Source organism: Colletotrichum chrysophilum (genome assembly GCF_026319265.1).
Source record: "Colletotrichum chrysophilum strain AFK26 chromosome Unknown scaffold_58, whole genome shotgun sequence".
NCBI lineage: Eukaryota > Fungi > Ascomycota > Sordariomycetes > Glomerellales > Glomerellaceae > Colletotrichum > Colletotrichum chrysophilum.
Window position 1 is genome coordinate 245,406 of NW_026517345.1, and position 24,541 is coordinate 269,946.

The window sequence follows — 24,541 nt, forward strand, 5'->3', positions numbered from 1 at the left end:
TTTATTCCTGGACAAAGCAGGGCAGGGAGGTTGTTTGTCTCTTACACGGAGTAGTATGTAGAGACTGGTCATCGCACATACAGTTTTTCTTTTGCGTCGAGTTAATATGAATACCTGAGATACACGTTGCCATGTTTTGATGCGAGAACTTGATGCCTGTGATAAGAAACGACTGCACGGATGGGAGTTGGGAAGGGAAAACGAAATCTCTAATAATTACACTACGGAATTAACATGGCTTGGCTACCTGCCATCTGACGTATTAGGCGGCGGCGGCGAATTTGAGGTTAGTTTTGACCATCTCCTGCTCGCCCGGTTGAAGGGGCTTCCCAACCCCGTCGGCGTCCTCGACGGCTGCTCCTCCCGGCTGCGTTGCTTTACGTCACCCTCGAGCCCGAAACCGTACGTCGAGCCGCCGGCATGCGGATCCGTCGGCACGAGGCCGTACCCCACCCTCGCCCCGGCGACGGGCCGGTGGTCGCTGCCGGGCACCGTGTTCCCCCAGGGCAGCTTCTCGAGGCCGGGGCCGCGGGTTGCTGCGACGATGCTGCTGAACCGGGTGTTGCGGACCAGGCCCTCTTCCCAGACCGCCGCCACGCCGAACGCGACGCCGATGATGGCGAGGAAGATGGCGACGGAGTAGACGGCCCAGAGCTGGCCTTGGTGGTAGTCGTACCGCATGTCGGTTCGTTCGCGGGTGCAGGGATATTTCTGCTCTTGGCTGGTGAGGCCCTTTGGCTCGGTTCTCGTTCCCGTTCTTTGGGTTGTGTCATCGGCCCAGACTACGGAAATGAAGCGGGGGTTGCTGAACAGAGAGATGATGATGTCTTCGTATAATGACTGGACTTGCTCCATCAGATTGCTGACACCGAGGTAGTTGTGGTGATCGATGAGCTTTGTCTGGACTGCCTTTGTATTTGCGTTGAACCATGGCTGGTTGATCGTGCCGTTGACAAAATAGCGCAGTTTGGCACCCATGGAGTGGTATGCCATCGCTCTTCTATAGCGATATAGGTCGGTAGGTTTGATGTAGTTTGACTCGGGTATCGCAGTGGTGTTATCCTCGGTACCATCGTTTGCATCTTTGCCACGATCAACTACGGTGTCGATGACGGGGCGTAAGAACTTTCTGCTGTTGACGGTTGTGCTTTGTATTTGGTTTCGATAGCTGAAAGAAACGTTGTACTCTGTCTCATAATGTTCACAGCCGAAAGCCTTTGGAGTGTAGGCGGCGTTCCAACCTGGGTCGCCTGAGTTGTTCGGCTGTGTCTTGACGGTATTGTCAACATAGGCGTAACCAAACCACAAGACGGGTTCTGTGCGTAGGACGCCGAGATGAGGTGGAAATGGAGGCTTCATTTTGGGAAGACCCCCTTCCGATGTGTCGTTGATCTGCGGGTTGGCATATTCACCCTCTGACGCGTGGGCGTAGTAGGTATAATTTCCTGTCGGGGCGAGCGAGCTGAAATTGAAATACTCGCTGGGCCACTTTGCGTTCCGAAGATCTTGGACCTGCGAATTAACACCGCTGGCAAGTTCTGTGCATTTGTAGCCTGGACCATTGAACTTGATGCTAAAGGAACAGTTGAAGCCTACGCCACAAACCTCGTCACTGGTTTCAAGGCGTCCGATGGGTTTCTTCTGGAAGGCAGCAGAGAAGGCTACTTCATCCCATTGGAGGCTAGGGCCGGCCCAGTAATCGAAAAAGTTTGGGTCTGTCAGGTTTTGGCTGGTAGTGTTCCAGATTGTCACGGAGAGTCCGTAAAGGTCGTTGATCTTCGTACCAGCGCGCCAATCATTGACCTCTTCTTGGGTAAAGTTGAGGGTGCGAATGTTCGAGCACGTCGTTTCTTCAGTCGTGGTCTTTGGCTGTACTCCCAGGGTATCGGATGTAAGAATGACTACGAGGGGTGTGCACCAGATGTACAGGGCGAGTATCATCGCGACCCTGGCCTGCTTGAAGACCTCGAAGTTGAAAATGGCAGTCATATCTTCCGCTGCGGCAAAGAGGGAATCAACTGCTGCCAGGGTAAGCATCTTCCTTCGCACCGTCATCCACACGCGCTGTCGGAAGGCGAGGATCACAGCTGATGCAAGACTGGCTTTGCTAAGGAAGGAGAGAGCGGCACCGTAGCGGAGCATACGGAGCTGATTTGTGGCCTCGGAGCCATCGAGATGCTTGTAGAAGGAGTGGTGGCCCATGGCAAAAGCGATACCGGCGAACAGGAAGAAGTACATGTTCCATGACGGATGCCACCATTTCTGATAGACTGCAATGTGGCCCGGTGGGTGATACGTGTATGACTCTGGCCGGCCCGGCGGGGGCTGGTACGGAGGTGAGGACAAGAGGGCCGAGTGCGAGTCAATGCGGACCTGCTTTTTCGGCGGAAAGCCGCCCGTGTATGGCGTGCTGAACTCAGACTGAGACGGCGTGTAGTTGGAGTACTCATACGAGTCTAGTTGTAGCGGCGACGGCCGCGGCCGAGGTTGGTGCTGGCCATGGTTGCCAAAGGTCTGTGTCGTCGGAAAGTAGGCAGCGGCGCCGGCAGCGGCGCGTTCGGAGAAAGATGGTTGAGGGGATTTCGCGGTAGGTGTCGGCGGGCTGCCGATCGGCGCCGGCGTAGTCGGGGTTTGGGGGATCGGTTTCCGGGGCAGCTGGCGGGAGGCATGCCATTCTGTGGATGGGGTCATTGGAATATCGGGGGAGCCGTGGAGGCCAAGCCCCTGGTTGTAGTCTCGTCCTTCCATCGTCTTGAATTAGGTATTAGATTGTGGGTGAGGAGCGTTTTATGTTGTTCAGCTTCCGCGGGACTGTCTATTGGGTGGTGGTATCAATTGGAGTTTGACAGCGAGAGGATGCCGAGGGCATGTGAGTACACTGACGATGTTGCGGAATAATAATACTGTATTTGATGAGAAAGAGAAGGAAAATGGCGCGCCTCTATCGAGGCATCTCAAGATGTTATCGGTGCGGGTTGCGGATGCGAGGTGGGCACGGGAGTGAGCGGCAAGGAGCCTAGACTCCCAGGTCTCAGCGAGAAGCAGCTTAAACGAGCAATGATCAGAAGAGGATGAAGAAGGTGGGAAGGAGGGAGAAAAGGGAACTAATAAGACACAGCACTCGCGTGCTCCCTCCCGCCAACAAGGCTGGCACAGCTGGGTGGGAAACACCACCAACAACACTTGCCGGAGGGGGGTGTACATGGATGGCTACTTGTCTTGCGCTCTTCTCCGGCGTCCTACACTTTCGACGTGAGTAGAAAGAGTGGAGGGAGAGCCTTGAGTTGTGCCGGTACGAAGAAAGTCTACAACGCCTGGGGGCCGCATCCTCGGGGCTGCGACTGGCATCTGCAGCAAAATTGGCTCAGCTGGATGTGATGGCGCAGGTCTGGCGTAGCCCGTCACCAACGCGGCGGGTTGGTTGGGGTTCTGCAGCCCTCGTGTGATTGGCGATAATGTGCGAGTGGCGACCAGGATGCGCCTTGAGAACTTGGTCTGCCTTCTGCTCGTGGGCGAGACCGGTCTTGGGGGCCTATTCTGGCCGGGGACATTTCTTGCTGCCTTCGTCACGGTCGCATTCTCGATGGCTTTCATCGTTGACTGTGGACACGCTAGATTACGACAGAGATGCCAGACTGCTCCCATTACAGTATGAAGGAAGGGCTGATGCTCGGTCTTCGCCTCGTGGAGCCAACAACGGGCAGAACGGGTGAGAGTGTTTACGTGGACATGGTTGTTCAGATGCAATGCAGGGTTGAGGATGAGGTGAGACGACGGAAAAGAGATTTGGGTGGGAGGGGCAATGAGACCGGGGGACTGTCAGACCTGAGTAGCGCTGCGAGGTCTTTTCGATGCCACTCACCAATGATCGTTTGAGTAAACATTCCCGATGCACCGGTGATGAGAAGCCCACCGTATTTGCGGCTGGCAAGCTTGGGCGTAGGTTGATGATGTTCGAAGCAGACGAGAACGCGTGGATGAACCAAGGTTGGTTGAGACTACGTCTGAGCTGATCCCGACTTCGTGGTTCCTGGGACGCTGGTAATGCGGAGGCGATGTAGCCAGCCGCAAAGAAGAAAACAGTCGAGCCAAATTGACTCAGAAGAGCCCTGGGAGGAGCAGATAGGGCAGGCTACGGGACCCGGTGAGATGTGACCCGCGTGGTGTGGCTGCACCGCCGAGGGCCGGGGCATCTTGGTATTGGCCGTCGGCGGCGGGGGAAGACCATTTACGAAGGCGGACGACCGCGGGAGGAGCTGACATGCATTTCGCACTTCTTGTGCCCCCTTCGTCACTTGGGATGAGACGAGCATCTCCTGTCGCATTCTCTTTTCTCAAGCTCAGACGGCGATGAGGGTGTACGCAGCCAGACCAAAACCGGACTTGGGTGAGATGGTCTGATGCTATTCCTCCCGAACCGTCCACATCTCCGATTCAGCCCTACGCCGCCGTCTCTCTAGACCGGCGATGTCTTGCCCAGTCTTAAAGCACTGCCACTCCGATGCAAAGTGACGGTTTTAACAGCTGCTTCAGCCTCATAAACCCACTTGATCTCGGTCTCTAACCAGTTAAGAATATCGTGCTGGTCACTTCAAAGTGAAAAAAATGACGTTGTTGGCATAAGAACGAGAAATCTCATGTATTCTGCGAGAATATCTACCGACGCGAAGTCGAGATCTGATCGCTCAGATCATGTAACAGTGTTTGTAGGTATGTTTGTTCCTTCCAATAATGATAACAGTCCCAATGATTATGCACAAAGAAAGCAAGGAAAAATGAAAACACGAGGGCGAATTCCAATCGAACCCTTCGTCAGTGCGTATCCGTTACAAACCCAACTCCGTCCAGGCTGGGAAGCCGCCCAAGCCAAATGCATGATTTCCTGTCTTGATCTTCGTCTTCGTCTTCGTCTTCATCTTCAATCGTTCTTGTCGTTGTCGTCTGTCATCCTTCATCTTTCATGGTCGCGTTTTAGAACACGAGGGCGGAGACCCTTTCGTCCCTGTCCCTGTGCTCTCTCTCCTTCTTCTTGAACAATGACTTGAGCATGTTGTTCTTCTTGGGTCGAGTCGCAATGTCGATCACCTCAGCATCCTTCTCGCTCTTGCCCTCCTCAATCGTCAGCATCGACACCCGACCCGTCCTCTTGGAGGCCGAGCTGCGGTGGCTTCGGTGGCTGCTGGCGATGCTCTCCGTGTCGGCGCCTCGCTCAGATCTCGCGACACTGCTCTTGCGCTCCGGGACGTCCGGTTCACGCACGCTAGCGCTGCTGCGGTGTGACTTGGAAGAGTGGTGCGTCCTCTCGGTCCTGGAGCTGCGGTGCGTCTTGGAGCTGCGCGTCGTGCGGAAGCTGCGCTCCGTGCGGGTATCCGGGTCGCCGCGGATGGAGCGGGCGGCCTCGGGGCTGATGAGCTCCATGTCAACGCTCTCATCCTCGCCCATGGGCGCGATGCCGCGGCGCCAAGTCTCGATGGAGCTGAGTTCCTCTTCCAAGCGCTCATCCAGGACCACGGCCTCGTCGTACGTAACGCTACCCTCGCGAGGTTGCTGTCCATACGGATCGAACTGATCGTACGGGTCGTACGTGTACTCGACGGGCGGCTGCACTGCAGGCGCCGGCTGTGCCTCCATGGCGATGGCGTTGTTCATGGCGGCCGCTTGTTGGGCCTTGGCATCCTTGATCTGCTTCACGATCTTCCATCCGCCAAACATGACCACAGTCATGCCAACGGCGGCGCCGGCCGCGATGAGGAACTGGGGCGAGGCGAGGAGTGCGAATACGGCCGGAGACCCTCCCTTGATGGCGGTCAGAAAGGCTGGGGACATGCTCTTCAGCAGAGTCGAAAGTTCGGCAAGCGTCAGGGCCACGGCGGCAGCGGCTTCGGGGTTCCCTTGAAGGTGGGCGATGGTGGCCGCGGCGGTGTGCTGCACGCAATGTGCTTCGTCGAGAAGCCCCTCGACCCGGGCTATCAGATCCTTCGCCTTGTCCTCCTTGGGGTCCAGATCGGTTCGGTCCTGCAGATCCGGAGGGATGTTGCCGTAAGCGAGGTCCATGTCGATTTCCTTCTTCTTCTTTCCGATAGTGGGTACGGCCGGCGCCGACATTGTGCGGGGAACATTGGCGCCGCGAATGGTCGCAGAATCGGCGAGACTGTCGCTGCATGCCGGAGCGACTGTGTAGTGTTGCATGGCCGGGCGGCTCATCTGCATATCACGGGGTGCGGTCTCTGCATAGGGAGAGCGGTATGCAGCCGAGGGTGCTCTCGAGGGAGTGACGCTGGACACTTCAGAGTGAGCCTTGAGGTTGTTTTCGGTCAAGGCCGGTCTTGACGGAGGATAATAGTCCTGCTCGGGATAGTGAGACCGCCGGGAGCGGTGACTCCTGCGGGAGCTGGCGACAGAGTGGCCATCGTCATAGGAATAACGGCGCTCAAAAGCCTCGGGAGGGAGATCGCGGGATGTGTCGAAGGTTTGGGCGCGCCTGAGCTCGCGGTCGGCCTTGATAGAGGCCTTCTTCTCCTGGTAGGAGGCTTTGGCTTCTTTAAAGATGCCAGCGAGTTGTTTGCCCTGCAGCAGAAGAAAAAGATGATACGTCAGCTTTGGGCCTCAACGGTCATCTTGGAGTTGTAGTGCGCGTGCATCTTGCAGGTCGAATGTTGCAAAACACGCGGCCTGGCGAGGGCTGGACTTGGAATTTCAGAGGGGCGGTGGGGGGAAATGCAACGGGTGTGAGCCAGCGAGAGAGACGTACGGTACTTATAATCTTTCCCGAGTTGTTGATGATGGTGACCGTCTGAGTGAGGGCCATGGTGTTTGAGTGTCAGTCACTCGTCTGGTGTCAGACTTGAGAGAAGATGTGTGTGTGTGATATGTCGAAGGGAGCAAAAGGTGTGAGTGCACTCACACAGGCGGTGACCTGGTGTGTGTGTGTGTGTGTGAATGCGCGCGCGGTTTTGGAGCTTATGTGGTGGTGCTACTAGTCGATTTTTGAAGCTTCCGGTCCTTTAAGTGACGACAGGGAACCCAGGGCGGGAGGTTGGTCCAACACGTCTAAGAGGGAGCCTGTCCACCGCCAAAAGTCTCTTCACGCGCTGTCTGGGGAGCCACTTGAGGGGATCCTCGGGGCAGTTGTTAGTTCTGGGCGCGCCGTGCAAAGGCAGGGTTCGTCGCTGTCGACGATGCGGTGAAGGAAAGGAGGCCCCTAAAACAACTCCACCGTCAAAGTTCAAACGGAAGCGAGTACCGACTTGGGTGACAGGGGGCCACGGAACGGAAGAGCCCAGGAAGGGGACGGGCGTCGCAAATCGCTCCACCGCTCTTAACGCAGTTGAGCAGGAGATCTCTGTCTTAGTGTGACGGCAGGATCCCGAGACGTTGGCTGTTGGCTCAGAGCCCGTTTAAAGGTGGATGATGAGTGACAAACAGGCTGGGACCGTTGTCAAAGTGGACGACGGCGGCGGAAGCCAGCCGGGTGGTGGACGTTGCTTGCTTGGGACGGTGAGCCCGTTCCCGGGATGGATGTCAAGAGGCTGGCGATGGAGATGACGATGGGGACGGAGATGTCGTTTGTGACACGGACAACAAGACAGATGATCAAAAAATACGGAGATGGCGGAAGAACGGTGTGGGAATATGAGTATGGGTATGGATATGTGAGGGATGAGAGAGTTGAGGCTATCGCGCGTGGACGCGATGCAGGCCCCGGCGCACGTCTCGATGTGTTGGTTGAGATGGGAGCAAAAGAGCGGGGGAAAAGTGAAAAACACACACACAAGGGATGCGGAGGAGGGAGGGAGGGAGGGAAGTAAGAGGTAGGGGGGGAAACAACATGAACGAAGAGGGGCCTCTTTTCGATGAAATACCCGGCAATTAGTTCTTATGTTATCGCCAGAGAAGCGCCACTTAGGAGAGACAGCCAGTGAAAAGAAACACCTCATAATACGCCCCAGCCAGATGCCATATCGAGACCAAGCGACGTCCAGCAATCAGAGCGAAACGATGCCCGTCGTGCGCGATGTTTCCAACCGGCAATGTGTGTGGTGTGTGTGTGTAGGTACCCAAAGATGCAGAGCAATTAGTCGCAAGATGCAGCGCAGGGCAGCGCAGCACATCGCACTCGCAATCACAGTTGCAGTCCAGCTCCTCCAAGGCCATGGCACGGCGACGGCGCTGGCACTCACTGGCACGCAACGGAAGCATGGCAATCAAAAATTCTCAGCAAACACCCCCCTCCCCCTCCCTCCTCCGTGGCGCCGACGGGACCAGGCCAGACCGTCAAGAGCAGGGCGACATGTCAGCGATTGGCCGCGGTGGAAACCGGCGACGCCCCTTTTACAGTTTCTTGGGCGCCGTTGCAGCTGGCCACCGCCAGAAACAGAATGAAGCCCTCGTCGCTCACTTGGTCGGTGACTTGGGTCTTTTGCCCTCTTTGCCTCTCACATGAGAAACGGTCTGGCCCACTCTCACCTCCTCTTCAGCTCATCCGTGGCCACTCACGTCTCTCCGCGCTTCCAGACTTCACCTCGCTCACGGGCCTGGTCCTTGTCAATCTGGTCTCCGGCTTCTTCCCGCCCATTCCGACCAGGCCAGAGCTTCCCCTTCCCGCTTCCCACCTGGCACCCTTCCGCCCTCTCTATTTCGCTTCGCCTTCTTTTGCCCGGGCGCCTGTGCTCCTTGCCGCGTCTGTGTCTTCCCTCTGCCGCTCCCGTTGCCTGTCCGTCCCTTTCCCAGGATGATTACGGCGCAAGGGCCACAGGCCACAGCTGTCACGGACACCAGCCCTCCTCACCGCATCGCGACATCACTCATCAGCCAGCTAGGGGTGGCTTGGAGCGTCAGGCACGCGTACGACTCTTCTAAATTCGTCCCTCCTGTCGTCAAGTTGTCGCCAATTGGATCATGTCTGAACCTCTCTTGGCGTGATTGTTAATCCCCGATGGATCCTCATCCTGCTTCTCCGCTGCGGCTGCGGCTACCGGTGGCCTTCCTCGACCTTCTCCTGACCTTCGAATTGTGGTGCGCTGTCTCCTGCTGCATGACGCATCACGCACGATGAGGTCGATGAGGTTGTACAGCTTCACTCCCTCAATCTGAATTGAGACAGCCTTCCAACCCTCCCATCTGTGTCCAGCAAGGCACTGCTCATTCATTGCAACCCAGTCCCCCAATCCTGCGTTCCTGACGTCGTGCGTCCAGCTCCGACCGCTTGGCCGAGAGCCGTTATCCGTCGACTATCGTCATGGTGGATTGACTGACCTGACATTCATGTTGGACTGACAGCAGCAACGTGAACGTGGGCAGTGGGCGCGCAGGTGGGTGATTGCGGGGCGGGAGAAACGCCCGAATGCTCCTCTCGGCACGGTCTCATTCGGCATCTCCTCATTTTAAACGCTCCTGTCTCACTCACCAGACAACTCACCCGTTGCCCCCTCTCGCTCTCTCTCAGTCTCAACTCACCCACCCACCAGTTCACACCCGGCAGACCGGTCACATCAAAAAGGAACCGTCTTTCCCTCGTTCACACCTATCATCGTCAAAAGCCAATCTTTCCTCCACCGCGGCCCTTCCCATTGGGTTCGTAATGCCCCTGTCAATCCGCACCCTCATCAATTCCATCAACTGCAGCCGCCGATCCTGCCACACCACCACCATCGGGCTCTTTCACCCTCCAAACTCTCTCCATTGGGCTGCGATGCACCCGCGACACCCCCAACTTCAGAGCTTCACCCGCACCCCGCGGTCTCGGTCCTGGCAGATCATCTGTGTGTCGCCGGAAGCTCTTGCCCTCTCTCCCGGATGGCGGCTGAGAGCGCGACACGACAGCAGGTGGCAAGTGTCACCTTGCGGCAGGCTTTTAGCCCAGTCTCGAACTCAAAACCGGCTTGCCCCCTTGGATCGAACCTCCAGCTTCTGAATGATCATGGAAGCCTTCGAATCGTGTGGTTGGGAGCGCAGAGAGACTCTCGGCCGGTCTTCGTACGGGATGTGATAACGGCGGCTTTCTCGGCAATCGCCTCATCATCTTGGGCCTCCACGGGCCAAGTGAAAGGCCCCCCGCGTTGATGTCAATGTACTTCAAGCGTCTCCTCCATCTCTCTTGCGGTTGGCTCAAGTCTGCATGTATCCGCTAACCGCCGCGTTACAGCGGCCAGCCTCATGCCTAACAGCTGGGTCCCGTGACTGGCTCGTAAGATGAGATTTGACAAGCTCATGCCACTGCGCCGTCGTCCTGCACCAGCCAGGCAATTGCAGTAATATTTCAGGCGCCAATGCCGCGGCTGTTTTCAACACTGAATCGTGCGAGATGCCAGCTACTCGACCCCCTCGTCAACAAGACGTGTGCTCGCCATTTGCATCTTGCATGTTATCTCAATGATCTTCGCTGTGTGTTGATGCTGTCAGTGACAACTCTGCTCCCGTTTGCAATTTTTGGCGTGTCTGGCGTCTCGCTTTAATTGTCGTACGAGCTGAAGGGTTGGTCGGATATTCTGGTCTATTATCTCCGTCTGACAGCTCGGGTGGTGCATCTGCTGACAAACATGGAATCCTTCGCGCCGTTCACGGCTAGTGTCTGTTTGGACGTCTGAATTACTAATTCAACCTGACAGTCTGACACTTTGTATGTGAGCTTTGTTATGACTACCTGTCTGCAAAGAACAAACTTGATTCAATCACCGCCATCACCGCGTGCCAGCCGTGTTCGAATAGCCAGCCCATCGAGGTTCTTTGCCTTAAGACGCAGCATAACGATGAACCTGGACACAGCCGAGGATCTATTCAACTTCAGCTTGGTTCAGGCTGCCCCTCCAGTCTTGTTTTGCACTATTTGCAACAAACCCTTTAGCCAAGGTGGGTATCTTGTAATGTCTCATCTTTCGTGCCCAAAGTCAAGCAGGGGAGTTACGGCAATGTCCATGGAGATAAGGCCGAGGGAATGCGGTCTTTCTACGTGCAGGACGCTTCCATAATTGCGAATTCCAGACTAACAGTACCATCAATCTAACTCATGTCACAGAGACTGCATTGAAAAGACATGTCGCGTACTGTCGACGAACAAGAAATAGGCCTCGCATCAGACCTAAGCCTTGTATAGAATGCCGAGCAGCGAAAAGCAAGTGCAATCTCGAGGAAAGATGCAGTCGCTGTGTTAAAAAGGGGCTTGTCTGTAGTTATTCCGACGCTGTTACTTACCAAAGACAAAACGAACCAGCGGCAGCTTCCATACCCATACCGCCAGCGTCTGATAGTATCGGAGAGCTCAATCTATACGGTGGTACCCAGGACACCGGTACACTGTGTTTGCCTGCTGGTGAGGCGCAAGACTGGATCAGTTCATATAACCTTGGTGGAGTTGACCTCAACCGCCTCACGCCCGAAAACCTTGCGGTCTGCCTCCCCAACGAAATCGATGGCGACACGGATATGATTCTTTCGGGTAGACTGCACGAGATCGCCATATCCGGCATGGTCAATGACTGCACCATTTCTTCCATTTCTCGGATATCGTTTCCTCTCAGCAGCATCCGACCTCACAGCGCTGCCGTTCAAGCTAGCGCAAGTGTCATTAGACAATCCCTGGCTGCATATCCTCAAATGATGCTCCGGCGCTCGACGTTTCCGCCTTTCATCCATCCTCATCAAGACAAAAGCAAGCTGCCTGTACCACTATCGAACTGCATGGGAATAGCTGTTTTGTATGCCGCAAGGAATAAAGACACTCAGGCCTTCTTATGGAAAACGATTCGGGATGAGCAAGAAAGGTGCCTTCGAGAGGTAAAACAAGCCTCGCAATACCAAGCATAGCTCCAGATAATAATTCGAATTTGCAGATGACCGGTTGGTCTAAGTATGACGTCTTTGCGGCCATGCAATCGCAATTGATTTACATCATGATGCGAGTCGTGGATGGCTGCTGCGGAGGAGAAGTTCAGGGTCGAGAGTACAACACGAACATGCTGCTGGCATACAAGGTTTGCTGCGACTATCATGACAAAGGAACTGCGCACTGACTTTGTACCGAGGGTTTCTGGAGTCAGCTGATTGCCCTCGATATGACTTCTTGCGATGCTGCTGTCAGCAAAACGACTGAGTGGGATGATTGGATTCTTGAAGAATCTCTTACAAGGTACATTTCAGTCTTTTTTGCGATTGACGGTCGTTAACCCTGTTCCAGAATTGCATGCGTTTGGTTTCTTGTCGCTCAAATCAGCTCGGTGAGAATGGGTATGCCATGCGGTATCCTAGATGCTTGGCATAATCTAAGACTTCCGTGCCATCAGTCGCAGTGGACTGCGAATACGTCTGACGAATGGAAGGAAGAAACGGAGGCACTTAGTAGCATGCGAAATCTAGACAAGAGGCCTGTGACGTTTGGAGACCTTTACGAGCTGAATAAAGGGGCAAATCACCAGGCAGTGATTGACAGGCTGGATGTCTGGAATGCCGGGGTAGACAATCTGGGTGTTCTACTGAACGTTGCTGTGAACATGATTTAATTCGTCAAAGTCCATGGTCAACAGTCCCAGATTAATATACACGAGTGTGTGTCTCTCGTAGGCTGCCTTTACCTTTTTTTATGAGACGGCACTGCCGGCGGTGCCACGAACTCTGTCGCGTGCCTCCGAAACGTGCATGAATCTATCACATGAATCATCTTTTGCGCTCTTCTGGGAACCGACATTGGGTGGTGTTGCAAGTCGCACGTACAACTACATGTTCATGAAACAATGGCAAATTTCCAAAACACAGGCACTTTTTGAGGATAAGGCAGCTCTTGACCTGCAGTACTAGTGAATTCCCTACATCTATTTCAAACAACCAGTGCCGACTAAACCATTGCAGATTGCCTAAAAATACAAACAAACAAATTTCCGACCATCAATCCACCGATGGTTACCAGGGAATTGCACCCTCTCTGTTCGAAAAGGTTCCAGAAGGACCACCCGGGGCAGCAGTTGCAAGCTGGATGACGCGCTCGGCTCCAACCTCCACAGGTTCACCAGCCTCCATGAACCCGTTCATCTTCGTTTTGACCAGACCCGGGCAGACGGCGTTAGAAACTCCGCCAAAGGGCTTCAAGATGCGAGCATAATTGACCGCAAGCATGTTGACCGCCGCTTTACTGGCGTCGTATGCCTTGTAGTCGTTGTTGTAGAAAAAGGTGTCCGGGTTTCCCGAAACCTCAAGGGAGCCCATCGTAGACGAAAGAAAGATGACACGGGGATGGTTGCCCTTTTGAAGAAGCGGAAGAGCGGCTTCTGTCAGGGCTGCAGTGCCAAAGACGTTCGTGTTGAATGTCTTGGAGAATAGGTCTCGAGTGGACACAAAGGCGTCCGGCTTAGTGTCAAGAGCGACCCCTGCGTTGTTGACAAGGACATCGAGCTTGCCATGAACACTGGTGATGTGGTCAATGGCATTGTTGATCGACTCATCAGAAGTAATGTCTAGTTGGACAGAGGAAACGGAATGACCCTGCTTCTTGAGCGAGTTGGCAAGCTCGATACCGGAGTCGGGATTGCGGGATCCAATGATGACATGGAAATTGGGAGTCTTGGACAGAAGACGAACGACGGCTTCCCCAATGCCTGCGTTGCCTCCGGTAACTAGAGCGATAGACATTGTGACTTGAATGATTTCGTGTAGCCGAGGATGGTGATTATTTGATAGGATGAAGAGAAGGTTGGATCTTTGTTTGATGGGTGCGGGATGTGCTGTTCTGTAGGTCCCTCAGTTGGGAGTTCTAGGTGTGCCTTTTATCCTTCCCGTCGAAAGGGCGGATGACAAATGTGCCAAATATCAACGAGAAGTCTTCCTTGTGGTATTACAAATGATGGAGCGCCAAAGTGAGGTTCAGGACCAAATTGGCCGGCACGATGCGGGGCGGAATCGTTGATACCGGCGAATTTGGGCGGCGGAAAGTGGGGCTTTCACGGCGATGGGCGGCGCTTGCGGCCAAAGTGGCCGCGCCAGCGGGAAGTATTGGTTCGGCAGAAATCTCCACGGATGTCCGCGTCAGTAAGCGGCTGAGTAATTTTATAGGTGGAGGAACATACATGCTCACTTCAGAAAGCCACTATGTTGTCTGCAAAGATACACGATGAGGTACCCGAGAGGTTTTCAGCAAGTCGTACCCAGAATGACATGAAGCCTGCGAGGGCCGGAGTAGAACTGAAACAAAATTTCCAAGGTATCTAGATTTAATAACACACAGGCCTTTTGACATTATTGACGGATCGGTTTGATGTTTTGCTTACTTCGTAGGGTATGGGCTCGTCTGCCTCATTTGTTGTGGGAAATTGCTAAGCTGACAAAACTGTATTCGAGGACGAATGCCATTCCGAAGGTAGGGAGGTGAAATAGTTTGATATAAGTGATTTTATGTAAGTAGCTGGACACCTTGGCTCATGGTTAATGGGTAAGGTGTGAGATATTTCAGAAATCTGATCATACTGCATGCCACCCAGAATTATCAAGTGCAAGAAACGAAACGATGATATATAAACGTAGACGATGTAAACTTAGCAAGATCAGACACTGAACTAATGTATGTAAACCTTGGAAGAAAAAAAGAAGAAGTTCGGGCCGAAAGTGAAATGGGGTTAAGGAGCACAGATGTGACAAAGACCCGTCCTCAACACGCGTTGCCACGACCCTCACCAAACTACGACAGCCCTGGAGTCCTGGAATCTCAGCTCATGCTATCGTACGACTTTTCTTAACACCGAACAACACAATAGGGTCCAGGCCAGTAAAAAAAAAAAAAAAAAAAAAAGATATCGAAATGCAGCGTTGGTTACCGTATCAACGTGGCCTAATAAGCTCAACATCAACCAACCGACTTCGCAGCTCTTTCGCCGGATGCATCCTATTAGTGCTCTTACGGCGAAAGGTTGCACTCAGAGAGAAAATCAGAAGATACTGAAATCAACCAAAGCTTGTTTGCACAGTTTACAGACGTTGCCACAGTTCTTCATGCATGCTAGGATTCGAAGGAACATGGGGCGCAATCCGACATTCAAGGTAAGTTCAAACTAGGATGCACCTGGAAGTTTTCTCAGCCGGCATGTCGCCTCCCAGGCTTATGAACAGGCTGCACCTTCGATGAGCAGGCCCATTCAGAATAAGGCCTTTGACTGTCTCAGGCATCCAGCAGTACACCAATTGGCAATTGCAGCCATCCAGAAATACTGGCACATCGAGATGTAGACAGGTTGACAAATCCAGTCATTGCTACTGATGGTGTGACAGGCTTTGACACTTTATCAGTGACGTGAGACGCCGACGCAGGGCCCGAGTTTATTTTCTTAAGCGTCGTGGCTTGAAGAGCGCGCATTCGGATGCAAGCTCAAGCCCTCCCGTGGCAAGCAAACACACTCGGATTTGTCAATTACTTCAGATGAACTGACCATTCTTTTGACAGTGCTGACTGACGTCCGCAGAAACGTCAGTGCAACAGCAGTAGGTCCCGCTTCCTGGCAGCTGAGCCTCTGCCCTCATCCTCAGCCGGCAGGATCTGAACCATGATGCAGTGCACAGACGGGGATGTTCTGGAGGAGTCGGGGCTCTTTCCGGTCAAACAAATCTCGAGACGTTTGGAAGGCATATCTATGGTATTTGAGAACGGCTGCATCCACATGTACACCGAGGGCTGCCTCGGCTTTCACCAAGTTGCATCCCATCATTGGCTGGATGCTGAGCTGTATGCAGGTACCGGCCGTTTCGCCATAGTCTCTTCACCTCTATAAATCACTACGGCTCCCAATACGACTAGTTCGTGTTCGTGATCCGGATCCCCATCATTCAATTCTATTGCCTTCCTAGTTTCAAAGAAGACTATCATGCGTGGATTTATTGTTTTCGCCTCCGCCTTGTGCGCGAGCTACGTCTCTGCCCAACAGGGAGCTGTATGCTTTGACGACTTGGACTGCCTACTCGCTGTAAGTGCTCCTTGCTTCAAGACTAGCAAAGACGTATCACTGAACGTTATGAATAGGGCGGCCAGAATGCAAAGTGTACCAGAGCACAAGCTGGGGCAATCACCGGGTGCGTTTGGACAAGTTATTATCTGCCGTAGCAGTGCAAGAGGCTGACCTTTACCCTAGAAACTGTGCAGGCGGTACTGCTGCTGGAGGAGCAGGTGCGGGTGCTGCTGCTGCCAAGGGCAAGGGAAACAATGCTGCTGCGGCGGACCCTATCGGTTCGCTCCTTGGAGGTCTTACTGGGGCGAAGGCCAAGGGCAAGACTGCCACCGCCGCCGCTCCAGCGAAGGCGAAGGGTAAGACACCCGCTGCTGCTGCTCCGGCAAAGGCGGCCAAGAAAGCAAAGAGCCCAGCCCTTGGAGCTAGACAGGCCGCGGCCGTTCCTGCCGCCTCCGCCGCCCCTGCTGCGGCTCCGGCTGCAGCTCCAGCTGCAGCCCCGGCCGCTGATCCCATCGGCTCGGTGCTTGGAACATTGACGGGCAAGACCAACGGTCAGGCTGCTGGTGCTGCTGCTGCCCCTGCGGGAAGTCAAGCTGCCGACCCAGTTGGTGCTGTTCTTGGAACTGCCGCTGGTGTTCTCAAGGGCAAGGGAGGCCAACCAGCTGGTGCCGCGGCACCCGCAGGCTCGCAAGCCGCTGATCCTATCGGAACAGTCCTGGGAACCGCCGCCGGTGTCCTGAAGGGCAAGGGTCAACCCGCCAACGCGGCAGCCCCTGCTGGCAATGCTGCTGCCAACCCCCTTGCGGCTCCCTTGAACACTGTGCTGGGTGCGGCTGCTGGCGTTCTGAAGAAGAAGGGAGCTGCTACTCCTAACGCTGCCGCTCCCGCTGCTGGTGCCGCCGCACCCCCTCCAGCAGCTGCCGCACCACCTCCAGCTGCAGCTCCTGCAGCACCTGCCGCCTCTAAGCCGGCTCCGGCTCCAGCTGCGCCGGCCGCACCCGCTGGATCCAAGCCTGCCGCCGCGGCTCCCCCCGCTGCTCCCAAGCCTGCTCCCCCGGCCGCGGCTCCTCCGGCTGCAGCTCCGAAGCCCGCCGCCCCTGCTCCTGCCGCTCCCGCTGCTGCTCCCCCCGCCGCACCAGCTGCCGGCAAGCCTGCGCCGCCTCCAGCTGCCGCTCCGGTCCCTGCTGCCCCAGCTGGTGGCAAGCCGGCCGCGGCCCCGGCTCCAGCCCCTGCAGCCCCCGCTCCACCGGCCGGAGGAAAGCCAGCTGCTGCCCCACCCGCCGCCCCGAAGCCAGCTGCTCCACCAGCTGCCGCTCCGGCTCCCCCTCCTGCCGGAGCCCCCGCGACTCCCGCAGCCCCGGCGGGGAAACGTATGCGCGTGCGTTTCTAAACACATGGGACATGGTTGATACATCGGGTTTTAATTTCTCAGTGGCCATGACAAAGGCTTAAACACACTGGTGTGGAAAGCAACAAATAGGGATAGGCGTTTTGAAACCAGAAATGAATGTAAGAGACATGAGTTATTCAAGCTGTAAACACATTGAAACAACAATGAGTGATATGATTTTGACAACTAAAGGTTTATGGTGTCGCCCTTACTTCGCGATGCTGTAACTTCGAAACTGCAATGTTGCCTCTGGGAGAAAATGGTTTGTCGTTAAATCACAGCAGTCTCAAACGGAGACCGATGCTCTTGCGGCCATACGCTTCCATGCATAGCCCAGTTTTTGACAACAAGCATGACTGCTTCAGGCTGATCATGAGGTACGATATGCCCTGCCTCATCAACAGTAACGATGGATAGGTTTCCACTGGTCTTCGATATCCCCACATGAATACGGTTGCCCAATGGTTCTTGAAAATGAAGGCTGACCCATGGTTCAGCTCGGAATTGCGCTTGTCCCTCCCACAAAAGGTCATCGAAAATGCGCTTGACCCCCTCGGTATTCCTACAAGCAAGCATTAGCCGCAGGTGAATCCTTTTCGCTCCAAAGGCATTTACAGACGTACACAATGATGTCATTGTTTCCATTGATGACTAGAACCCGAGTGTGCTTCTTATCAAGGATTGCAGCTACTTCGCGACTTGTGGGAACAAAAAGCTCAGAGGCTTTAGACCATTGCTCGTTCATGTCCATATTCACCGTCTTGAAGTCAATCTGGTTCTCAACACCTATTTGCTTTTGTACATGTGCTTGGTTCAGGTATTTAGTGATCTCCTCCATACCTGATGTCTGTTAGTATTTGTGACTTAGGCTGTAAGTGGGCACGTACCGAGACGACCGCATAGTGGAGGCTCAATGCAGTCAACTCGGTCATCGTAGGGGTTGAGACCACCAGGGGTAACCTTATTCATGACAACATCCTCGACAGGTTTGCACGCTCCGTAAGCTGCTTCACATGTCTTACCATCGTATGCCATATCACAGAGTCGGCTGAAATGGTCGCACGTGGGATAACCGGCAGCCATCTTAGCACACTCGGTGTGGTTGAAGCCTCTTCGAGATACCGAAAGCTCGACGCCTTGGACCGAAGTTGGCACGCAAAAGTGCTCATATAGACCTAGAACAACCTTTGGAAAGCTGACAAGGGCGTTTACTAGAATGATGGAATCCAGTCTTCTTCTCAATCTGCTGACATACGTAGGAACGTACTGTCCACCAAATGACTCACCCGCGAAGTGGATAGACTTGTTGGATAGTTCGGGAAAGACATCATCAAGGAATATGTCCAGGAATTTATTGAAGTCATTCTCGGCCTCGTTCAAATCGTGGGCCCAAAGATTCGAATCGTTCGTGTAAGAGAACCCTACCCCGATAGGTTGACTAGTAAACTCGTAGGTCAGTGAGAATAAGGCATGGTGTTTTCAAAGGCCCGCTCACTCAATGAAGACAACGTTGGCGAAATTTGTCCAACTGAAAGCATTTCTCGTCGTGCTATTGCCAGCCTCGTTTATTTTGCATGGGCCAAGCTCGTAAAAAGCACCAAGAAGAGACGAACCACCAGGGCCGCTGGTAAAGCAACCTTCCCGTTAGAAAGTCCGAGGATGTAGAAAGACAAAAACGAATCTGATCGCAGCGATCGACGCACCCGTTGACCCAAATAAGTAAAGGCGCAGTTTGAGGATTATTACGACTTTCGAAGTACCCTAGGAATTGTCAGAACCATCCAAGATTGACAATCTGAATGAAATCTTGATTAACACACAGAAAAACATTTCTCTGTTACGGTTAACGGGAACAAAGCCTGTCCATTGCCGCGAGCCTGCATCACAGAGCCTGTCGTCTTGTCTAGTGACTCTTGGCTGGTGCCACAAGGGTGACGGTAATGGGTCCTGGTGGGGAAGGTGCTTCTGTTCTACCTCAAAGGGGACAGAATAGACAGCACCTATCCACCAGGACAGAACGTAGCAGAGGGCTGGAAAAAGCGTGGTAACTGTCATTTTTGGCGAGAATTCCGAATAGCAGTTGTGAACGAAAAGATTCCAAGCGCATCAGCATAATGTCGAGGTTGGGCATACAAATAAGTTGTGGTTCAAATTTCCTAATCAGGCAACCAAATGCGACCCCATTCAGGGAATCAAATGCGACAACGTTCGGAGGAGTTGGACAACATTGATTGGTCAAATTGATCACATACCATTTTGGGAGGGACCTTGAGTAGACTACAGCTTGCAACAGATCTCTGATTTTTGGTGAACTGTTTTCTGAAACTTATCGTATCGTTATGTAGAGCGGACGCGGAAATTCCACGAAGGGAAGATCTGAAGAAACGAAACAGGGACAGGCTACTAATTGAGCTCTTTCATATCAAAGGAAGATTAGAAGCAGTGGCATAGAAGAAGTGAGGGCATCTGATACGCCATGCAGATTCCATCAGTGCCCCAAATTGGGAAAGTGAGTATTGTTGGCTTAGTAAACTTTAACGTCATATTCGTGGAAATGAAGATATAATCCATAAACTGTAAAAGGCTGCAGCGATATCACGACCAAAAATGTTACGTTTGGAATTCCGAGTTTTTGTAAAGACGTAAGTCCGAAGCGATACGGAGTAAGCCTATTACACCCCGCACCTCAAATAACTTGAATATCCACTGTCTTTCATCCAAGATGACAGGTTCTCCACTGGAAGGGAGCTCATACCTGCCGTGGTTCTCGCGAACAAGGTCTCATACGGATGAATGCTGAACCCAAAATAATCTCCCTCTCGGAGTGGATCCAGGACCCCAGGAGGTGTTGATTCACAATAACTTCCAGCATCGCCGATTTTGTGAAAAGAAGCCATCAAGACGTCAACGGTATATCCCGCGCCCGTGATCATCGACGTAGCTCCCATCTCGGCATGAGCGGCACTGTGAAGCGTATCGTAGCAGCCGCTAAGTCCAACAAGCTCGCTAGGTCCCCCGAAGATCGAGTGACTTCTTCCTAAGGAAGCATCAAGTAAAAGGCTGATCCCAGTTTGATCCGTGGCCCAGACCATTGATGGAACATAAAATCGTGGCCAGCATTTCGCAGTGATTCCAACAAGCTGCTAAACGATCAGTCTCTCTTACGGTTATTTGTCCAGACGATTGAACTGTTTTGCTAACAAAGATTGAATAGCACACATCGTAGGAAGTAATAACGAGGGAAGATAAGGGAACGCCAAATATTTTACCTTGGCTTTGTGGGTTATCTTTGACAACAGCGTGTCAGACCAGCAGCTACTGCTCCAGTAGGGCATGAACGGACCCCGTACACTAGCATTCAGAAGGATAAAGTAGTCATACTGTTTCCAGATATTGTTGCCACGAAGAACTTCGCCGTGAGCCCCAAGATCGGAGCAAGTTCCCTCTCGCGTCACAATCTGGACATTTTCTCTTTCCGGTACTTCTCTGAGGGCATCTGTTCTCCCGTTGAAGATGAAAATGAAGTCAGCTGCACGGTGAAGTCCAAACTTCACGAAGTATCGTAAATTCTCGCGGGACTTTTCGCTTTCGGTGTATGAGTAGACTATAACAATCCTTGGAGTTTCTGTTGTTGATTCTGTGGTAGAATTTGCTTGAGAGGTAAACTCAGGCTCGGCGGTAGAGGGAGAATAAGTGAATTGGCCTTGAGAGATAAGAACAACCCATATCGTCAATAATGTGAGAACAGGTAGCCATCGGTGATAGTTGATCGCTGACAGCATCGTGACCGCTGCGGGAAAAGTAACTGAAAACAAAGGACTGTCAAGAGCACGTTTTGATGAAATGACCAAGAAAAATTACAAGCTACACGAAGGAGTTCACACGTCATTTCACACATCGCTGACTGTTCCCTATTATCCCTGGACAGAAGCATATTTTCCAAGCAAGGGGTGAAAGGTTCAGGTCGTGAAGAATGCAAAGGGTCAGCTCAACTAGCCGAGACCCATCTAAATCCCCTACCAATGATAGCCAAGTGGGAATGCTCGCCAAACTCCTGATTGGGTTTTGTTACCAATTCCGGGTACGGACCTCTTCGCAAGGTTCGGATAGTTCTTCAAGGCATCGGCTTTGGGCCTCTGTTTCGCGCTCTAACAGTATGGCCAGCTGCAGCAGCTATCCCATCGAGTGCGGCATGGCGTTACTACAAACATGTGCGGAGTATTAGTAGCTAATTGGATATTAATCCGGTCGTTTCTCGCTCATTCCCGCGAATTAAAAAATCATGTTACCAGTCGAGTTGGAGAAAATTGTGGATTGTATGTAGTGACGCCATGCCGCACTCGATGGGATACGGACACGAGGTTAACAATGAGACATTCGCGTTTCCGCTGCTGAAGTATCCCTCTCAAGGGGGCTTCACCAAAACATTGGAAATTTCCATTCCGCAGTGTCTCATCCAGGTTGACTGGCTGCCGCTGTGGAAAACCTTGACCTTTCGTCTTTGATATCTCATGGAACCTGCATGCCTCACACATGACTATTGATGAAGACCATCACGTGGGCGGTTGACAAATTTCTGTATTTCGCATTCTCAAACTGTAATGCTGTGTTTGCAGCTCTTCTCTTCTGTCGAGATAGGAAGAAGACTGGTTGGTCTGGTCAAATCTCTCCTCTTATCGTCGTTGTAGTACCCTCGGTAGGTTTGATGAGGCTCGGTCGGCAGGGTCCATGCAATCGCAGATCACGCATGCCAAGTTTGGCGATCACGGGTGAATCTCTGGTCCAATAACGCGGAACCAACGACCTGGCAAATGAAGCTCGCTGCACATCTTTGCCGAATATTGGCATCGAACTTTACCCTTTCCCAACGTATTATTCTGCTTCATGGTATCAGATGAGGTGCTTGAAGAAAGATTCACAGTAAAGCCAAATGGGAGAGTGGCAGTGGTTGCAAGAAATATGAGTCGAACCGTCTTGCGCTGGTCTTGGAAGAGCGGAACAAACGATTCACTGTCACAGCTCGGTTCACTGCGGGGTCTGAGTGCTCTCGTCCAGAGACTCTTTCGTTGATCCAGCGTGTGGTTTACGGCGGTTTCCGCAGGACACCAGAGCGAAGCCATCCCCGAACTACGCCATTGGACTTCCAATTGTCTTACAGTGACGAAACTCATTTCACTGACGAGCTTGGCACTTTGGACTATCTACCAAGACTGGAAGCTGGTCTTGACGTTGACTTATCCGCCACCAGAGATAAGGGTCTAGAGGGGCAGACGGCGGCAGCGGGAGGCGGTAGATGGAGGTTATTGCCGGAGATGTGGGGAAAGGGAGGTAATGTAGGGGACGGCGGGGGGGCTGGCGATGAGATGCGATGTGATGCGATATGCGCGGGCATTCCTCCAGCGCCACCGGGATGTGGGCGGGACCGGCGCGGGGTCGGAGCGACGGGGCTTGTCGGGCTCAGGGGGAGGAGGGTGGAGCTGTGGTCGAATTAAGGAAGGTAACATCTCGGCGACCGGCTATGCCCGACACTCATAAATATAAGCTTGATTTGGCCAATCCCCATCCAAGCAGACGCGGTGAAGCTCAAGAGCCAAGACTTTAAATCAACGGCCAAGACTTTGAGTGGGAACGATCATACGCGCGAATGAACTCAGCCGTGCTTGGTGCTGGCCAATTAATGGACCTCGATTGGCGCAAAAGGCAAGTCGATAACCAGCCAGTGCTTGGTTTAATCAGAGCGTTGTACGACATACCAACCAAAGCCTGGAAACCGTCCCTCTCTTGGCTCCTTTCACCGTCTTGGCATTTCCTGAACCATCGCAAAAGCCGCGATTTTTCTTGGCAACTTAAGACATGCCGGCCAACCGGCTTATCACGTCAAGCTTTTGGCGGGTGTCGTCAATAGAAGCGCATGCGACCTGACAAACTGAGCAGGTGCCCCCAACTTGCCCATGAGTCGACTCCTCAGCTATGGAGCACAGGAGCCACCTGCGTTTGCACCCGCAAAAAGAATTACTGCATCTGATCCAGTTTGCGTACCACAAGACCGTCCGTTGCAGTGTGCTAAACCTTCGGTCTGATCCGTTTTGGGAAGGTTGAAAGTCGAAATACTTCGAAGCCACGATATGTCTCGCCAGCATGTGAGGTTCAAGATGGGAACGGTCAAATGGTTATATAAACTGCCATGAAGCCAGCCATCAAGGTGTTTTCTATCCTCATCCTCATCCCAGTCCTCTGAAGTCAGGTTCTCCCCAATCAGGTGTCCGGTCCCCCCTCCAAGATGCAGTTCAAGACTCTTGTTCTCTCCGCTCTCGCGGTCGCCTCCGGCGCCTTCGCTCAGCGCTCTTGCGGCACCCCGTCTCCCTCTGAGGAGCAGATCGAGGTTGCTGAGCGTTTGATGCTCAAGGAGGAGAACGCCCGCGTCGCTGGCAACTCCACTCGTCTGGCTCCCATCAACGTCAACGTCTACTGGCACGTCATTGCCAGGTCCCAGACTGTTGCCAATGGATACCTTACCCAGGCTACCCTGGACGAGCAGCTCGACGTCCTGAACACGGCCTTCGCCCCCCATGATGTCCAGTTCTCTCAAGCCGGTGCCGACTGGACTATCAACACCCAGTGGGCTTCTGACTCGGCCGAGCTGACCATGAAGCGCTCGCTCCGCAAGGGCACCTACGCCGACCTGAACGTCTACTTCGTTCCCGGTACCCCCTACCTCGGATACGCCTACTTCCCCCAGACCGTTTCTACCGGCTCCTCCGCTTTCTACTACGATGGTGTCGTCATCCGCTCCGCTGCTGTTCCCGGAGGTAGCTTGGCCCAGTACAACCTTGGCCACACCGCCACCCACGAGATTGGCCACTGGCTTGGACGTAAGTGAACCACGCTAACACATTCAAATCGAAAGATGACCACTTGGCTTACACGCATGGCAGTCTACCACACCTTCGAGGGCTACCAGTGCGGTGGTAACGGAGACTACGTTTCTGACACCCCCTTCGAGTCTGAGGAGGCCTACAACTGCGAGATTGGCCGTGACACCTGCCCTACCCTTGCCGGCACTGACCCCGTCACCAACTACATGGACTACTCTGACGAGTAAGTATACCTCTTTGCGTGTATGTATGTAGAGCATACTAATTCCCCTCACAGCGACTGCTTTACCCACTTCACTGATGGCCAGGAGACTCGCATGCACTCCTACTGGGACACCTACCGCGCTTCTTACCAGTAA

The 24,541-nt window shown here is 53.5% G+C and overlaps 5 protein-coding genes across 5 annotated transcripts; 2 read left to right on the forward strand and 3 right to left on the reverse strand.

The window, feature by feature from the left end:
- Positions 1-243: 243 nt before the first annotated feature.
- COL26b_007297 (uncharacterized protein) lies at positions 244-2,748 on the reverse strand (the record flags this gene model as incomplete). Its single annotated transcript, XM_053180095.1, has 1 exon — positions 244-2,748. One exon carries the CDS (start codon positions 2,746-2,748, stop codon positions 244-246), a length of 2,505 nt encoding a protein of 834 aa, XP_053036015.1.
- A 2,223-nt stretch (positions 2,749-4,971) lies between these two features.
- Positions 4,972-6,808, reverse strand: COL26b_007298 (uncharacterized protein; the record flags this gene model as incomplete). The annotated part of the gene is made up of 2 exons (XM_053180096.1): positions 4,972-6,567; positions 6,752-6,808. 2 exons carry the CDS (start codon positions 6,806-6,808, stop codon positions 4,972-4,974), a joined length of 1,653 nt encoding a protein of 550 aa, XP_053036016.1.
- Positions 6,809-12,891: 6,083 nt separating this feature from the next.
- On the reverse strand, positions 12,892-13,617 carry COL26b_007299 (uncharacterized protein; the record flags this gene model as incomplete). Its single annotated transcript, XM_053180097.1, has 1 exon — positions 12,892-13,617. One exon carries the CDS (start codon positions 13,615-13,617, stop codon positions 12,892-12,894), a length of 726 nt encoding a protein of 241 aa, XP_053036017.1.
- A 2,384-nt stretch (positions 13,618-16,001) lies between these two features.
- COL26b_007300 (uncharacterized protein) lies at positions 16,002-17,307 on the forward strand (the record flags this gene model as incomplete). Its single annotated transcript, XM_053180098.1, has 2 exons — positions 16,002-16,041; positions 16,112-17,307. 2 exons carry the CDS (start codon positions 16,002-16,004, stop codon positions 17,305-17,307), a joined length of 1,236 nt encoding a protein of 411 aa, XP_053036018.1.
- Positions 17,308-23,587: 6,280 nt separating this feature from the next.
- On the forward strand, positions 23,588-24,541 carry COL26b_007301 (uncharacterized protein; the record flags this gene model as incomplete). The annotated part of the gene is made up of 3 exons (XM_053180099.1): positions 23,588-24,179; positions 24,243-24,405; positions 24,460-24,541. 3 exons carry the CDS (start codon positions 23,588-23,590, stop codon positions 24,539-24,541), a joined length of 837 nt encoding a protein of 278 aa, XP_053036019.1.